The sequence below is a fragment of the Marmota monax genome, unplaced genomic scaffold (assembly GCF_021218885.2).
Source record: "Marmota monax isolate L192 unplaced genomic scaffold, Marmota_monax_Labrador192_F-V1.1 WCK01_AAM20220418_F8-fsc00092, whole genome shotgun sequence".
Classification (NCBI taxonomy): domain Eukaryota; kingdom Metazoa; phylum Chordata; class Mammalia; order Rodentia; family Sciuridae; genus Marmota; species Marmota monax.
The window spans coordinates 5,588,783-5,606,972 of record NW_026692583.1 but is presented as its reverse complement, the minus strand read 5'-3'; the positions used below and the strand labels follow the sequence as shown (position 1 = coordinate 5,606,972).

At 49.8% G+C, this 18,190-nt stretch overlaps 1 protein-coding gene across 2 annotated transcripts in view; it reads left to right on the top strand.

The window, feature by feature from the left end:
* Nucleotides 1-115: 115 nt before the first annotated feature.
* The window catches only part of Rnft2 (ring finger protein, transmembrane 2), a 68,882-nt gene continuing 50,807 nt past the window's right edge, over nt 116-18,190 (top strand). For both annotated transcript variants that reach the window (XM_046446290.2, XM_046446291.2), the window contains exons 1-6: nt 116-251; nt 1,824-1,998; nt 2,487-2,545; nt 8,883-9,337; nt 11,949-12,025; nt 15,461-15,561. In XM_046446290.2, coding sequence (XP_046302246.1) covers nt 1,975-1,998; nt 2,487-2,545; nt 8,883-9,337; nt 11,949-12,025; nt 15,461-15,561 — 716 coding nt within the window. In that variant the 5' untranslated portion in view covers nt 116-251; nt 1,824-1,974. The remainder of the gene's footprint in view (nt 252-1,823; nt 1,999-2,486; nt 2,546-8,882; nt 9,338-11,948; nt 12,026-15,460; nt 15,562-18,190) is intronic.

Here is an 18,190-nt window from a genome sequence, read left to right as displayed (position 1 = left end):
CTCAAGGACGTCTCGTCATTGGTTCCTGAGAAGAGACGGCCTCCTATTGGCTGAAGCTAGGAGAAGGGGGCGGGCAGTCGCGTGCGACTGTGAAACTGTGCGGGGATCCTAGCGTCCGGCTTTGGGAACCAGAGACATAACCCAACCAGAGGCCGGAAGTACTCGGAAGTCACGTGATGCACAGGACCGGCGAGTGATTGGCTTGGCTGGATGTGAATGATGCGGCTGTGATTGCTGAATTGTCTGGGCAGGTAAAAAAGAGTATGCGGCTCTCCCCCGCCCCCCGCGTGGTCTGTGAAGCCCTTGGAGCCTTAAGAGTGTTTTCCGTTGTGCATGGGGTTGTTGGAATGAGAAGCGATGGCGACATTGTATCCAAAGTGCACCTGCCCTCTTCCAGTGCGAGGGATGCAGGAGATGCTCCCTTGCGGGCACTTCGGGGCAGCCTAGTAACGGCCAGAAAAGTCTCGGTGTGGTCCTTCATAGGGAGCTAGACCTATGCATGGAACAGAGGGTTAAAAGGCGTTTCATTCAATTATTTAGGTGCAAAATTTTATTCCAGAATTCAATGTTGAAATAATTATGTATGGCCTGCGTCCAACACAGAATCTGAAGACCCTTCAAAAGCAAGCATTTGAAAGTAGTGTTGGGCACTCTATTTAGGAGGTTGTGCCAAATTTGTGGTTAGAAACCTTGGGATGCTGTATTTTATTTTCTCCAAGGATTTATTTGCAAGTATTGGCAGATAGAAGGTTGAGGCTAAGTTATTAAGCAAGATTGCAAGTTCTGAGGAAAATATATATGTAATGATCTTTCCTTTATACATAAAGATGGTGCTGCTGACCCATTTCTTAACTAGTGTTCTGAAAGGGAAAGGAAAAGGGTTGTCTATTCTATGTCCCTAAGAAGCCTGGTCAGGAGTAAGAAGTCATTCAATAGCCAGTTATGGAGCCCTGAACTAAGAGTTGGGACCATCTGTGGTCCTGGACAGGAAAATATTCCAAGAGGCCAAAACTATTCATGGAAAGTGTACCACAATGTTTTCTTCTGTTACGTGAGAGGTGAGACAGTGAGCAAGGGATCTAGAAAAAGGTAAGTGGGAGACTCATGGGTGTTTTATCTATTGAATAAATATTTGCAGAGTGCTCTCTGTGACCAGCAGCACTCTAAATGCAGAGGTAAAGGGACAAACCAGGTGCACAGGATTCCTGTTTTTGTGGAATTTACATTCTAATGGGGGAGAGATCACAGATTAATTAATGTGCATGTAAATAGCTGGTAAGTGCTGTGGAGAAAATAAAACAGTGCAATGGTGGAAGGAATCAGGGGTGAACAGGGAAGCCCCCCCCCCAGGTGACCTTTGACCTGAGGAACTAGCTTTTCAACATACAGTGGGAAAAGCATTCCAGGGAAAGGGAACAGCCAGTTCAAAGGCCCTGAGGCAGGGACCAGCAGACATGTTGGAGGAACAGCAAGACCAGTGAGGCTGGAGGTGCATCATAGAAGGGAGCATGGAAGAAAATGAAGTTAGAAGTGTGTGATGCTATGTCAGCCAGAACCTGTAGGCTGTGAGCAGAGCTTTGGGTTTTATTCTGGATTCAGTGGGAAGCCATATTTTCTGAATTCCCCAATCAGAAGGGCTCCTCTTTTGTCAACAGGACAAAATACATTCAGATCATAATTGTCCTAGAGAGACTCAAGGAGAGATCCATAAGGAGCCACCCAGAGATAATAAGCAGATGGGTACAGTTAGCCCTGATGTCACGAGAATTATCATCTACTGGACTATATGTGAATTATTTACCCAAGCGTTCTGTGCCATCCAGGGTTTGGAGTCTGATTAGCTCCCTGACCTGTGTGTCCCTCTGGAGAGGAAAAGGAAGGGAAGGCTGCTTTCTCTCGGATCCAGTGGTCGCATTCCCACCAGGAGCCCTGAATATCCACCTCAGCCGTCGTCACCATGGAGGTCTGAAGTCCATGTGGTTCCTCACAGTGAACCAGGTGACATGTCTCCATTAGAATCCAACCTGCTTCAGTAAATATGAGGGATGGCAGGAAGCTTTGTGTTCAGCCACTCCACTCCACCTGTGGAACCGATGGGGAATATGGAGCCAGAGAGAGGTTACTGATTTGCCTAAGGTCACACAGCCAGTTAGGGACAGCATGGGTCCAGAATCCCCATCTCCTGACTACCTGTCCACTGCTCTCTTCACCACATCCGACACCTCTCTTCCTTCCCATCTCCTTTCCCATGAGACCCTCCTCCACCTCTATGTCCCAACATCTTCATCTGCAAAACGTGATCATTCTTCCTGCAGACATAAATATTGAACTGAGGATCAAGTGGCCACAAAAAGAAACAAAGTTTGAAAAAGGTCGGAGAGCTCTAGGGATGCAGGATACAGGTGGGACTGGCTGGTGGTTGCCATGGTGACCTGAAAGGTGAGAGGCATGTGGGAGGCTTGGCTCACTCCTGTGTTGGCTTCCAGGTGTTAAGGAAGATGCAGAGGCGGCACAGCAGCAACACAGACACCATCCCACCGGAAAGGTAGGTGGCCCCGGGTTTTGTTGCACCCAAAGGGTCCCAGCTTTGAGTAATGAAGGACAGCCCAAAACTGGATTGAAAAGACCTGCCTCTTGGCAGTGTCACCTTTGCATTCCTACGACAAAATACTTGAGGCAGCTAACTTTACAAAGAGAAAAGGTTTATTTAGCTCACAGTTTTGGAGGCTGAGAACCCCAGTGGCACAGCACAGGCTCAGCACCACCCCTTGGCCTCATCACCTCATGGCATGGCTGGCAATGTTGGCTCCATGTGTGGGAATAAGCGAGTATGTCTGAAAATACCGGAGAGAAAGAGACTGGGTTCCCATGGCCCCCTTCAATGGAACACCCCCAAGCACCTCAGGACCTCTGATCAGGCCCCACTCTTAAAGGTCCACAGCACCTCCCAGTACCACCACCACTGGGACCAAGTCTTTACAAATGGACTTTAGAGGACCACTCATTTTATACCTAAACCATAGCACACAGTGATGGCTTTATGCTAAATACCCATCACATAATAACTTGCTCTCACTTTTATGGTCATTTTCACACCCTGTGTGTTAGATGAACTACCTGACTCATTTTAGCAATGATTGTACCCATGGAGTGTGTTTGTTTTCTTTGGGGAGGGGTCCTGGGGATTGAACCGGGGCACTTAACCATGGAGCCACGTCCCCAGCCCGTTATTGTATTTTGTTCAGAGACAGGGTTTCGATGAGTTACTTAGGGCCTTGCTAAACTGCTGAGGCTGGCTTTGAACTCACAATCCTCCTGCCTCAGCCTCCTGAACCCTTGGTATTATAGGCGTGTGCCACTGTGCCAGCCCATGGTGTTTTAATTTATAGAGATGTCTTAGTCTATTTAGGCTGCTGTAACAAAAATACCACAGGCGGGGGGAGCTTACACAGCAAGCATTTATGTTTCACAGTTCTGGAAGCAGGGAAATCCAAGATCAAGGTGACAGCAGACTGTGGCGAGAGCTTGCTTCCTGCTGGAGAGATGGGCTTTTTTTTTTTTTTTTTTTTTTTTAGTTGGGGGCATATCCATAGAGTAGAAGGGGCAGGGATCTCTCTGTGGCCTTAGTCCTGGGGCATGAACCCCATCATCATGGCACACTCATCTTCAAAGGCCCCACACCCTAGTACCATCACTCAGGGGGTCAGGATTTCCACACTTGAATCTGGAGGAGACAGAAACTTCAGTGGGCAACACTAAGAACCCACACGGAGAGGCCAACGACTGTGAAGGAGGCTCTTCATCACTTAGGTTTCCTGACAGGAGGGGCACGCAGGGCCATGTGGGGTAGCACTGACTGGGTCACATGCAGAGGGGGGCACTGGCCATTGTCTTTACTCTGTTTTCTGCAGGAAAATCCAGGCAGGGAAACAGCTTGCCGTCGGTGGTTTGAATGGTGTCCGTGGGCTCTGGGCTGTAAGCGGTCTCTAGTTGTTTGCTGTCTGACTCTGGGTGACTTAGGGCAGAGAAAACACTGGCTTGTACGCGTGAGGGTTAAAAAGTCGGAGGCGGGGTAGCTCCAGGTTGCAGGCAAGATGTGAACAACTCTGGTCCCTTGTGTGGCTATGACTCACAGATGCCAAGTAGATCACGACAGAGGGAACCCATGCACACAGTGCTCGTCGCCTAGAATGGCTATCTGTTTAAATCCAAGAGAGTGTACCCCATGGGGACCTGTTTTCAGGGTGCAATGACATTCCAGCCCCAGACCTCCTTGTCTGTGTGCTTTTCTGCCCTCACATCCCACTGTCTGTCCCCTGTCACTCAGGTGGGTTCCAAAATCACAAGTCGGATCCATCTGTCCAGGCCCAGCTCTGGGACCAAGGTTGGGATGAAGCTGCCTGCTCTGCAGGAAGGTCGCTCACTGGCTACCAGGCAGTCAACCCTTGGCCAAACTCCCACCTGCTGTGGTTCCGGATTGTGTGTCCCCAGAATCCACGAGTCGAAAACATTATCCCAGAGTCAGATGTTGATAGCATTTGGAGGTGGGGGCTTTGGGAGGTCATTAGAGATTAAAGTCCTCAGGGTGGGGCTCTCATGGTGGCATCAGTGGCTTTATAACAAGAGGAAGAGAGAGCTGGGCCCACGCACTTGCTTCCATGGGATTCCCTCCCCCTTGTGATGATGCAGTATGAGGGCCCTTACCAGAAGCAACCCTGTGCTTGTGGACTTCCAGCCTCCAGAACTGTGTGCCAGATAAACCTCTATTTTTTATAAATTACCCAGTCTCAGGCATTTTGTTATAGCAACAGAAAACAGACAAAGACATCTCCCATGGTGCCTCTGGCAAGTGACCTCACCCCTACGTCTCAAATTTTGCATCTGCAGATGGCACATGATAAAACTCAGAGTTGCTTATAAATAAGGGATGAGTGTGAAAATGCACAAATATATCTAGCTTGTAAGAAGCAAGTCCGTTGGAGCCTTCCACTCCCTGAAGACAGCTTTGCCTTCTGTTCCCAAGTGGACCATGAGATCTTTTAGGGCAGAGACCATAGCAGAAAAATAATGGCCACCAAGTAGTGACTGTCCCCACTACCCTCTTGTTAGCCTATTGAGGTCAGGGCTATTTCTGTCTCCATTTTACAGATGAGGAAACAGGTATATCGAGGGGAAGTCAGTCACCTGAAGTCAATGACCAGGAAGTGGCAGGGCTGAGATTTGGGTCTCAGTCTATTTGTCTTCCAGACTCTGTGCTTTGAGACACCACATTTTGGGTGCTTCCTGTCTGAGCAGCTCTACTTGTTCTGGGATGCCACAGGTCCAGACCTTAAGTGGTTAAGTTGGAAGTGCAGCCTCTGTGTCTCCCCAAGGAATAGTCTTTCCCATTTAGGATGAAATCCCAGCTGGCCATCCAGGAGAGGCTCAGGGAAGGGGGACCAACTATAAAAAGCTCTTGGTGGATTGAGTCTTGCTGGTTGTGCCAGCGCGCCATGAACTCAGGGCTTGGAGGAGCAGGAGGGCTTTCTAGAGCCCCGTGGGGCAGTGCAGGTATCCACATGGGCCAGTGTGGCCGCTGCCAGGATTTGTGCTTTCTTTTTTTAGGACTTGTGCTTTCTGAGCTCTGCTTCTTGGAGTTCAGAAAAAGCTCTTGACCCTCGAGACTCATAGCCATGGTGTCTGTTATTGTTGTCATTATTAATATTATCATGATTATTACCCAGAGCCCCGGGAGGAGGACACACATTTCCCAGGCTTTGGGAGTTGATGGGGAAGGAGCATGGGGGGAAAGGGGGAGGTTGTGCCAGGCTGATGAGAATGTACCTCCTCAGGTTCAGTTTGTAAAGCCAAAGAGACCAACCCTGAGACTTCTACAGACCAGCATGTCCCCTGCTGTGTTTAACAAACTTTCTGCAAGACATTCATAGGTTTTCCTTGGATAAAAAGAATTCTGTGAGCTGGGCGTGGGGCACAGCTGTAATCCTGGTTACTTGGGAGGCTGAGGCAAGGGAATTGAGAGCTCAGGGCCAACCTGGGAAACTGAGCAAGACCTTGTCTCAAAAGCACAGAAGGAATTCTGTGGGAACCAGCAGGCTTAAATAAAGTCAATTCTTTTTTCAATTGCAGGCCTTTTCAGAGATTTTAGTGGGATCATGCATTTCTTTTTTCCTTTTCTTTCTTTATTTTTTCATTAGAGATTGAACCTGGGGTATTCTACTGAGCTTCATCCCCAGCTCTTTTTATATATTTTTGTTTTAAAGCAGGGTCTCGCTAAGTTGCTGAAGCTGCCCTTGAACTTCAGTCCTCCTGCTGAAGCCTCCGGAGTTGCTGGAATTACAGGCATGCGCCTTAGCATGCAGCTATTCATTTTTTTTTTTTTCAAGAAGCATTTATTGAGCATATTCTATGTGCTAGTGCACTTGTGATGTGTGGTAGAGAAACAGTCATGGCCCTTGACCCGATGGAGCATGCCCAGTCTAAAGTACTGACTGCATGCTAGAATTCACTGGGGGTCTCCAGAACTTGAGGTGCTGGGGCCTACCCCCAAGATTTTGATTGAATTAGTCTGCAGGGGGGGGCTGGGGCACCTTTATTTATCAAAAGCTCTTTCAGGAGATTATAAGGGGCAGCCAGGATTGAGGGCCACAGGTCTCCAGGAAAGATACCCAATACATTGATGATTGACGGGTCCCGGGCAGGGGAGGTTAGGGTACCTGAGAACCAGAAACAGGTGCAGGCATTTTGGGGGAGGCAAGGAGACCCCACCAAGGAAGAGAGATTTCAGCTGGAATCTCATGGATGAGCGTTGGCAGCCGGGATGGGATGGGGTGGGGTGACGGCGTAGGCGGGAAGCCCCTGAGTAGCGAGGAAGAAGGGTGTCATGACCTTGGAATCTGAGGCCAGGTAGTTCAGGGCATCGGCAAGTTCATCTCTCTGAGCCTTAGTTTCTTTATCTGTAAAATGGAGATGCTGTCAGTACTATCTTTAGGATTCATCTGAGAATGTGAAGTGTAAGCTGAGAAGCCTTTAGATAGTTTTTATGGGATAGTGAAATGATCAAATATATGTGGAATGAGCAGAGAATCCATAGAGGTCAAGTGTGAGAGCAGCTGTCAACTCCCCATAGCCTCCGTTGTATGGCTGTGACATGACTGAATGATAGCTTGTATGTGTTTGTTAAGCACCTACTGTATGCCCTGGGTCATGAGGTCCAGAGGATGGATGCAATTCAGCTTTTCCTATAAGCGGCTCCTGATGTATCTGGAGACCCTTGGGGTTCTGAGGAGGAGCCTGCCACACCTACTTCGGGGACATACAGGGGAGGGAGGTGGGGAGGCTCTGTGCCCACCCCTTCCTCCCCCGCACATACACGTTGAGCCTGTCCTCCCCTCGTGTCGGTGGTGTGACTCGAGTCCACATAGCCTGAGAGAAGGATGGGGGCCTCCAGAACTCCAGGGTACAATGTTCGTGGGAAACTGCCGTCACTTCTGGGCTCCCCGTTCCTGGAGGGGTCACTCTGGGCTCTCTGCTCCTTGGCAATGGCTCCAAAAAAGCCACCAAATCCTTTGCCTCATTCCAACCCCAGAAGCCTGTGCTTGGAACTAGAAAACGAAATTTGGCCTTGGAGATCTCCAGAGGCCTAGAGAGAACAGTTTCCCTGCGCTGAGCACTTAATGCAGTCCAAGTTCATTGCAATGGATGTTTTAAATTTGATACCCGCCCCCAGGAATGCTGGACATGAATGGAACTTGTGCCCATTTTTCTAGCACGGAAACTGAGTACAGAATCATAATGCCCCTGGGAGAGATGGAGTCTGGGTTCCAATGTGGGTCCGTCTATTGAGTTGTCTTCCCATGACTCTCGGCTGCCCACCAAATACCAGCTCTGACCAAGGCTGACCCTTTGGGAAGCTCCAGAGCTAGGGCCTGGAGTTTATACAATTCTGTGCTTGCTTTTCAGTGAAGCAGAACAGTTAAGAAAACCAGCTTTAGAGTTAGTCTGCCTGGGTCCAAATCCCCCTGCCAGACCGACCCCTTACCGGCCATGTGACTCTGGACAAATAATCCATGTGTCTCAGTTTCCTTATCTGTGAAATGGGGATGTTATCAGCACCAATTCAGGGTGGAGAGGGAGATTTAATGAGTTGATCAATGTAACACATTTAAAAAACTGTCCAGGGCTGGGGTTGTAGCTCAGTGGTAGAGTGCTCACCTAGCACGTTGGAGGCCCTGGGTTCGATCCTCAGCACCACTTATAAGATAATTAAAATAAAGGTATTGTTTTTAAAAAAAAAAAAAAAAACTGTCCAACACATAGAGTTTGCAGTAAAGGTTCTGACCCTGTTGTTGTGACTATTTGTATTTATTTGGGTAAGCTTGCACAGGGGGCCACAGGTGGCTTCAACAGTGGAGATTTCTCACAGTGCTGAAGGCTGGAAGGTCAAGGTCAAGGGTGCTCAGGGTTCATTTCTTCCCAAGTCTTTCCTTGGCACTTCACATAGTGGCTGCCTTCTTGTTGTGTCCCCACCTGTGGGTGACTGTGTCCCAAGTGCCTCTTCTTAAAAGGACACCAGTCCTGCTGGATTAGGGTCCACCCTAATGACCTCATTTTAACCCCACGGGAGGACACCGTTGGGTCCATAACGTTATTGCATGTGTCCTGTGGTCCCTGCCCCTCTTATAAAGCCAGCAGGATCCCATCGTAGGGACTTCTCCCTGCTGACCTCACATGGCCCTGCTTGCGCCCTGGGGTGGGGCTAGCTCTGCACCCCGGGGTGGGGCTAGCTCTGCCCTCTTAGTAGCTAGCTCCCCAGGGGACCGCGCTCCAGCAGGACTTGGGGGACCTGCTGGCCACAGTCAGACCGCGCACACCTTGTCGCGCAGAAGCCGCAGCCAGGCGCTCAGCCCCGAGGCCAGCGTGGATGAGGGCGGCGTGTTCGAGAGCCTGAAGGCCGAGCCGGCCTCGCCGCCCGCGCTCTTCTCGGGCCTGGCCAGCGGCCTCCCCGCCAGCCTGGTGCTCGGGCCCGCGGCCGGCGGCGGCGACGTCTTCATCCAGATGCCCGCGTCCAGGGAGGAAGGCGGCAGCCGGGGCGGCGAGGGGGGCACCTACCACCACCGCCCGCCGCACCACCACTTCCACCACGGCGGCCACCGCAGCGGCTCCCTGCTGCAGCACGTGGGGGGCGACCACCGCGGGCACCCAGAGGAAGGTGGCGATGAGCAGCCCGGGACGCCCGCCCCTGCCCTGTCCGAGCTGAAGGCGGTGATCTGCTGGCTGCAGAAAGGGCTGCCCTTCATCCTGATCCTCCTGGCCAAGGTGTGCTTCCAGCATAAGCTAGGTGAGTCCCTGGGGACGCTGCTGTTAGCCTCCGCCTCCCGCAGAGGGCTCCTGCAGCTCATGGGTGGGGGCTCTGCGGCCCAATGTCAGAGGAAGGCAGCAGAGGCTGTGGCCTGCAGAGTGCCTGAGGGCATGGGATTGCCTTCACACCCAGGTTCAGGTTCTCTGACCAGCTGTGTGACTGTGGGCAAGTCGCTTGGCTTCTCTGACCCTTAGTTGCCACTGGGTGGGGGTTGTTAGAGAAACTTCCCCAGCTGGCCAGTTGGTGGAAAGGGTGTAACTAGGAGTTCAGACTTCTGAGATGTGAACCCCACTCTGCCCCTTCCTAACCATGCATTGTGTAAATCTCAGGGCCACAGTTTCCTCATCTGTAAACCAGGGGTTAAGACAGCATATACAGCCTGTTGCAGTGGCTGTAACCCCGGGAGAAGCATCGACTGTCTGGGTGCCATGCTGTGCTCTAAGCGTGGTATTGGGCAAGTTGGGTGTAGTCAGGAGGCTGAGGCAGGAGGAATGTGAGTTCAAAGCCAGCCTCAGCAAATTAGAAGACCCTGTCTCCAAAGAAAAAATAAAAAGGGCTGGGGATGTGGCTCCACAGTACCAAAAAAAAAAAAAAGATAGCATATGCAGTCAGCCCTCCATAGCTCCAGGCTCTGAATCCATGAAGTCAATCAACCACAGATGCAACCTATTCAGAGAAAAATTTGCATATATACTAAACATGTAAGACTTTTTCCATGTCATTCTCAAAAATACACTCTAACAATTATTTCCATGACATTTACACTGTTTTAGGTATTCTAAGGAATCTAGAGGTGATTTAAAGATTGCTGAAAGTGTGTGTAGGTTACATGCAAATACTGTGCATTTTATATAAGGGGCTTGAGCATCTGTAGATTCTGGTATCCACAGAAGTCCTAGAACCAATCCCAGATGACATGGGGGACCACTGAACTTCAGAGGAAAAGTGAGATTAAATCAAGTCAATGTGTAGAAAGTACTTAGGATTGTGCCTGGCATCACTATCTTAATTATATTCCTTATTAACGCACATGAAAATACTTAGCATAGAGCCTAGCACATAGAAAGTGCTCCATAAACACTTCCTGTTGTGTTAGGAAGTAAGAGGACGATTCACAAAGGGCTTAGCCTGCTGCTGACACGCCCTTAGCAGTCAGTAAGTGGTGTCTGGCACAGGACGGTTGTTATTTGTACTTATTTCTATTAGATCGTGGTGTGGCTCGGCCTTACAGCATTTGTGGACTATTATTTAATCCTGTCATAAAAACGGTGGTAAGAATCGCTCTCTTCCCACACAAGAAAATAAGTTGTCTAGGCCATCTTTGGTTTCCTGTTTTCCCCTCTTGGGTGAGTTCTGACCTGCTCCCATGCTTCTCCTTCCTCGCTAGAGTACCTCCCTGTGAGACCTTCCCTTTCGGTTCCCAGGAGCCAGCATGTTCCCCAAAACTTACCCTGAATCCGGGCGCAGTGGCGCACGCCTGTCATCCCAGCGGCTCGGGAGGCTAAGGCAGGAGGATTGCCAGTCAGAGCCAGCCTCAGCCATTCAGTGAGGCCCTAAGCGACTCCGTCAGACCCTGTCTCTAGGCTGGGGATGTGGCTGAGTGGTTAAGCACCCTGGGTTCAATCCCTGGTACAAAAACAAACAACAACAACAACAAAAAACAACAAAACAAGTCACCCTGAATTCTGGCAGACTCACGGCTAAGTTTTCTTCTTGAGTATGTTTATTTTTCAATAAGTGTATTTTGGTTTTGTTTGTGCTTTGTTTTTCATCAAAAAGGAAATTGGAAAAAAGAACAATAGGGTTACTAGTTCTTGTATGTTTTCAGTGAAAAACGATAAACCCCTTTTCCAGAGTGGCTGTGGGAGAAGGCCTGGTGTCCACACACTATCCACAAAGCAGGTGGCCCCCAAGCCCAGGTGCGAAGCGAATTCTGCTTACAGTAGTTAGGACGGAAGTCATCACGAAGGGAGCGTCCCGAGGTGCCGGCAGGGCACAGCGGCAGCTCAGTGAGTTGTGGAATCCAATTCAACCGTTCTCTCATCCGCCTGGGTCACGGTTGCCTCTTAGCTGAGAATTTCCCCCCTTTAGTGTTCTTTTAATTCCTGTGATTTCCTGGGCTTTGTCTGTGGATGTATGCTTTTATTTCATGTGTGCTTGAAATAAAAGCATACATCCACAGATTGGTTTTGACAGTAGAAAGAATAATGGGTGCTGTTTCCTAAGGGCTGGAGGTGATCTTCCATAAGCTCATCCCTCTGGGAGGTGAGCACTGTTATTATTCTGTCCAGTTTGCAGATGATGGAACTGGGGCTCAGAGAGGTGCAGTGACTTGCCCAGGCTCACACAGTAGAGATGGCAAAGCAAGGATTGTGTTTCTAGTCTTGCTAGATGGCACAGCCCATGCTCCTGATCTAGTGCTAAATATTCCCCTTCCCGTGGCCTAACGCTGTCCCTGTCACAGTGGCTCGAGGCTCCCCCTGAGTCACATCTCACCCCTTTCTGTGGTTCACCTGCCGGCTCGGGGGCAGGTCTTTTTCTAACATCGCTGGGCCAGTGAGACTAAGTGGTGCGGGACCCTCTGCCGCAGGCATCGCCGTGTGCATCGGGATGGCCAGCACCTTCGCCTACGCCAACTCCACGCTGCGGGAACAGGTCTCTCTGAAGGTGAGTCGCCCGGCAGGGGAGCCTCCTGTGGCTGTGTCACGCTGCCCACAGCCTGAGTGGCTTAGAGCAGGATGGTGCATGGCCTTACACCTCTGCACGCGAAGTCCACCATGGGCTCTCAGTGACAGTCCCGCTGCCCCCGGGCCGCGCTCCGTCTGCAGTCCCTGGGGCACCTCCTCACCTTTTACAACTCCACAGTCACCTGTGGCCCTTCAAGCAGTGTGGCACCTCCCTCCAGCCCTCCTCTGGGTCATCCTCTCCACTTGTGAGGTCCCTTGTGGTTACACGGGACCCACCTGGATAATCCAGGTGACTGTTCCCACCTGAGGCCCAGCTGACAACCTCAACTCCACCTGCAGCCTGAATTCCCCCACCTGTCCCCTAACTTATTCACAGCTGCCAGGGGTCAGTGGCCCTCCTCGGGAAGATATGCTGCCTGCCGCCACTGGGCAGATCCCACATGTGCCAGCCTTCGCCCTGCCAACCTTTTCCCTGTGACCTGATAAGGAGAGGAAAAAAAATATTCTTACTCATTTTCCCAGTGAGGAAACAGTGGCTCAGAGACGCTAACCCCGAGGTCACACAGCAAGGGCAAGTGGGAACTAGGATTTGAACATAGGCAGTTCAGCCCAGAGCCTGTGCTTATTCTGAGTTCAAATCCAACTCCTTCACCCACCTGCAGCCCCTCAGCCAGATATTCCCGGCGATCTCAGCCTCAGCCTTCACCTCTGGATAAGGTTTATAGATGGTCCCCAACTTATGATAGTCTGACTTCATTGTTTTTCATCTTTACAATAGTGAGAAAGCAATATGCTTTCATGAGAAACCCACTCCATATTTTCACTCTGGGTCTTTTCCTGAGCGACAGATACTTGGTGTGATCCTTCTGTGATTCTGGGCAGCTCCACAAGCCGCAGCTCCCAATCGGCTGGCAATCACCAGGGGAAGCATCGGCTGTCTAGGTGCCACGCTGTGCTGCTGAGCGTGGTATTGGGCAAGTTGGGTGTAGTCAGGGCGTTTTGGACTTAATGCTGTTTTCAACTTAGAGTGGGTCTGTGGGGACAGAGCCCCATCGTAAGTCGAGGAGCACCTACCTGTATTCACACCAATTCACAGATCCATCAAGAAGGCCAAATGAGATTCTGCATTTAGAGGATTCAATGAGATACTGCAGAGAAGTAGTTCAGCACAGCACCCACACACAGGAAGCCTTCAATTGAGCTCTTTTGTAAAACTTATGCTTTCTGTGGCACAGGCAGTCCCGTAACCGAAGCCATCTTCTCTGACCCTTCCACAGCGTCTTTTGCTTTCACCAAAGCACTTGGAGATCCTTGCAGCCTGGAGGGCAGCTCTGTCTCCATTTGCACATGAACACATTGAAGTCCAGAGATAGGGGTAACCAGAGGTCCTTCTTGACCTTTTGTCTCATCTTCGTGTAAGCCCCTTTCTGCTTCTGTTAGAACGGCTGGTTGACTTAACCCCACAGAGGGAGGCTTTGGGGACTGGGTCCTGTCACATAACATCCTAGTGGTGCCTTGACTTGAATTTTAGGGGCTGAAAAGAGGTCTGGATTCATAGACAAACCTCCAGGGTCCCTGAGCCCCGTGAAGACACAAGTAATGTTTTGCCGGTGTGCGTGACGCTCAGTGCACTTACAAATCCCAGCTCATTACTAGGGACCATCCCTGTCCTGTGCACTGTTTTCCCAGGGACTTGCCGAGTCCCCCTTCTGTTCCATTGCTGGTTTAGATTTACAGAGAATTAAAACCAGGATCTATTATTTATTGAGGCAAAAGGGGGCTGCTGAGTGGATCCATCGCACAGACAGGAGTCGGGCGGTTCGAGGTGGTTTCTGTAGTCATTAACCCTGACCGCTCCCAGAATAATGAGTGAATGGGGATGCATTTGTTGGGTCCACTCTCTGGAAACGTGTGCTGCAGCAGGGAGCGGGTGCTGGGCCGTCTGCAGACAGCGTGTCTTGAGCATTTACCGAAACCACAGGGACGGTCACACTGGGAAAGTTATGACCTCATCCTGTTCCAGCAATGGAGCCACCCCGGCCAGGAAGAAGAGCAGCTTTTGGGAATCCGAGCAGAGGGGTCTGCTGGTGTCTCCCGGGTCTCCGTGCCTCCTCTGAGGGGCATCTCGCAGGATTGCTTCTTGCCCTCGGGCCCTGAAGCTGCCAGGAAACAGAAAACTGAGAAGGTTTTCAGTTTGTCTTCCTAGGGACCCAACAGGGACCGTGAAAGGCTGTGACAGCCATGTTTATGAGTGTGAACCCCGTCCTAGGAGTGTGACCCCACATTGAACTGCTGGCCAGGAGAGAGCCCAGAGGTCTGTGTGAGAAAAAAGTGGGAGCAGAAGTCTCCACCACCTCGCTCTGAATCCACTCCCAGGTTGTGTGGTCTCTGTCCGAGGCCCTGCCCCTTAGCGAGCCAGACAGGTCTGGATCCAAACCAGGATGACCCTTTACACGTTAAGTGTGACTTCATCCCTAACGGCAGGACCCTCTTCAAATGGTGACACGTATGCCCTTGAGCAGCAGTTCCCTAACCTCTCTGCGCCCTGTTCTACCCTAAGTGTCACCTAACACTGCCGCCAGGTGCTCTCCTAAGCCTGTGTGACTCCACAGGGTAGGTCCTGACAAGCACTCGCCGACCGGATGAGGAAAGGAAGGTGCAGAGATCAGCAGCTGGCCCAGGACCTGTCCGATGGCGTGTTAGTCAGCTTTTCTTTGCTGTGACCAAATTACAAGACCAGGAGACGTTTATTTTGGACTCCTGGTTTCATGGGTTCAGTCCATGGTCGGCCAGCACCATGCTCTGGGCCTGAGTAAGAACATCATGGTTGAGAGGTGGGATAGGGCAAGCTGTCAGCTCGTGGCATTCAGGAAAGCAGAGAGAGAGAAAATGTAATCTCCAAGGGCCTCACTCCCAGTGACCTCTTCCTCCAGCCACTGCCCCACCACCCAGTCATCCATTCAAATTTCGAATCCCGCCGTGACCAAGTAACCCACTGATTGGGCCCTCATAAGCTAATCGTTTCACCCCTGAACATTCCTGCACCGTCTCTCCTGTTACAGTGCGTGAGGTCTTGGGGGACACTTCATATCCAAACCGTGACCGCCAGCTCCCAGGTAGCCCACCACAGATTCGACCCCGGCCATCTAGCTCCAGGGTCTCTGCCCCAAGCTCCTCCCCTCTTCAGCTGGTTCTCCAATCCGGTGGGCACTACTGTGTCACCTTCTCTGTGCCTACTCTTTGGGTCCCAGTGAGATGGAAAGATGCTGGTGCCCTTTCCCTTTCCCATCAGCCCTGCTTCCTCCAAAACTGTGAGACCGTGAGGTTTCCACTCATGGGGGAACATTCCAGAATGTTCCGCTAGGTGTGCCTTTGTCATTGCAGCATCTCCACAGATCTCTTGCTTTGTCTCCAGGAGAAGAGGTCAGTGCTGGTCATCCTGTGGATCTTGGCCTTCCTGGCAGGGAACACCCTGTGTGTGCTGTACACATTCAGCTCCCAGCAACTGTACAACAGGTGAGTGGGGGAGACCCTTCTAGTGGAAGAGTCGCGGGGCTTGGCTGGGTTTGGGGCCCACACCCCTGCACTTGAGAAGGACACACCAGCCCTGTGTCATGTCTCAGCTCTCGGACTCCAGTCTGTTGTTACACACCGGCGCCTAGGTACCCTAGCAGAAATATAACACAAGCCCCACACACAACTTTACATTTCCCAATTGCCACATGAAGAAAAATAATAAAAAAGAAAAAGACAGTTAATTTTACCAATAGATTTTATTTAACCCAGTACAATCGGCCTCCACATCTGAGGATTCAGCCAACCTCAGGTGGGAGTTGTCAGAAAAAACAATTGTATCTGAAGCTGAGCGTGGTGATGCACCTGCCTATAATCCCAGCGGCTCAGGAGGCTGAGGCAGGAGGATGGCAAGTTCAAAGCGAGGCACCAACAACTCGGTGAGGCCCTGTCTCTAATAAAATTCAAAATTGGGCTGGAAATGTGGCTCCATGGTTTAGTGCCCCAGAGTTCAATCCCTGTTACCAATAATAATAATAATATAATAATGATGACGATGATCGCATCGGCACTAACCGTGCGCAGACCTTGCTTCTTGTATTATTCCCTTACCAATAGAGTAGAGCACTGTTCACGCAGCATTGACATTGTACTATTGGATATTATAAGTCATCTAGAGTTGGTTTCAAGCATTCAGGAGGATGTGATAAGTTACATGCAAATACGGTGCCATTTTCACTGTGAGACCTGAGCATCTTGGATTTTGATGTCCGTAGAAGATCCTGGAATCAATTCCTCATGGACACTGAGGGACAACTCAGTATCAGAAATGCTGTCATTTCAACATGCAATCAAGATAAAAACTCTTTGAGATATTGTACATTCATTATTCTGCATTAAATCTTGGTAACCTGGCATCTTACACATATGGCTCATGTTCCTATCAACTGACCACATTTCTAGTGCTCAGAATGGTCAGTGTGTGGATAGTGCAGGTCTGGATATTTCCAGAAAGACACATGAGACACTAGATGCAGCATTGCCTCTGGGGTGGCACTGGAGATCAGAAACTTGGTTGGAACTGTTTAGCTGTTTGTATTATTTGATTTTTTTTCCTGCTCTGTGAATGTAGCAACTTTTTAAAGGTATTTTATTGTACTTATATGTACATTTTTTAAAAAATATTTTTTAGTTGTAGTTGAATACAATACCTTTATTTTATTTATTTTTATGTGGTGCTGCGGATCGAACCCAGGGTCTTGCACATGCTAGGTGAGCGCTCTACCGCTGAGCCACAACCCCAGCCCCTATATGTACATTTTTAGAAAATCTAGAGATACATGCGAAAGTGGGGTTGGCAAACTCCAGCCATCCATATATTTTTAATTAATGGCATTTAATTGGAACCCAGCTGCACCCCCTCCATTCATGCACGTACATGTGAGGTATGAGTGTTTTTGGCTGACGAAGTCAAATAGCTAGAACAAAGACCATATAACAGACAAAACTGAAAATATTTAAAATATTTTTTTCCAGTGCCGGGTATTGAAACCAGGGCCTCGCACATGCTAGGCTATGCCCCTACTCCTTTATATTTTATTTTAAATCAGGGTCTCACTAAGTTGCCCAGGCTGACCTTGAACTTGAGATCCTCTCGCCTCAGCCTCCTGAGTAGCTGGGATGACAGGTCATGGTTCTTTCATAGGAAGATTGTGCGCCCGACCTAAAATATTAGCCATGGCCCTCCAGAGGTTGAATGTGTGGGTAATGGTAATGCTTTATTGTACTGTCTGTATTTTGTAATGTTTTTGTACTGGACAGACTTTTTCGTAATAAGAGCAGTGCTTTTGTAATTATTAAGAGATAAAATATCTATCCTCTCTGGTTTCATCCGGGCAGGAACAAGGGTCCCCTACCCTAGACACACATCACATGACCTGGGGACTCTGTTCTCATGTGACTTTTTGACTCAGAGTCCTGGGCAACACAGTGACAGGTGGGAGGCTGAGCCACAGGCACAGAATGGACTGCTTGGCCCTGATTGGTCATCAGCTGCCTTAAAATTTCCCATCACCTTGGCAACCAAGCCCCTGGAAAGTGCTCTGAAGCCAGTGAGCTTCACCAGAGCTCCAGCAGGTCCAGGAGGGCAGCACCCCACTCCTGGAGCCCGTCACACAGTCAGAACTTGTTCCTGAGTGTTTCAGGGCTGCCTGCCACCTCCTGTTTCCTGGTAGCGAGGCACTTTCCTAGGTACCTTGTACAATGTCCATACTTGTTTCATTAATTTTTTCAAATAACTAAATAAATGAGTAACACTTTTTTAAAATTTTTATTTATTTATTTTTATTTTTATTTTTTGCATGACTAGGACTTTGCACATGCTATATGAGTGTTCTAGCACTGATCCGCACCCCGACCCCTGTCCTTTTATTTATTTATTTATTTATTTGTGCCAGGAATTGAACCCAGGGCGCTTAACCACTGAGCCACACCCCCAGCTCTATTAAGATAGGGTCTCACTGAGTTGCCCAGGCTGGCCTCAAACTGGTGGTCCTCCTGCCCTGGACTGCCACATACCTGGGATTACAGATGTGCACCACCATACCCAGCTCAGGCTTTTAAAAGTAATTTA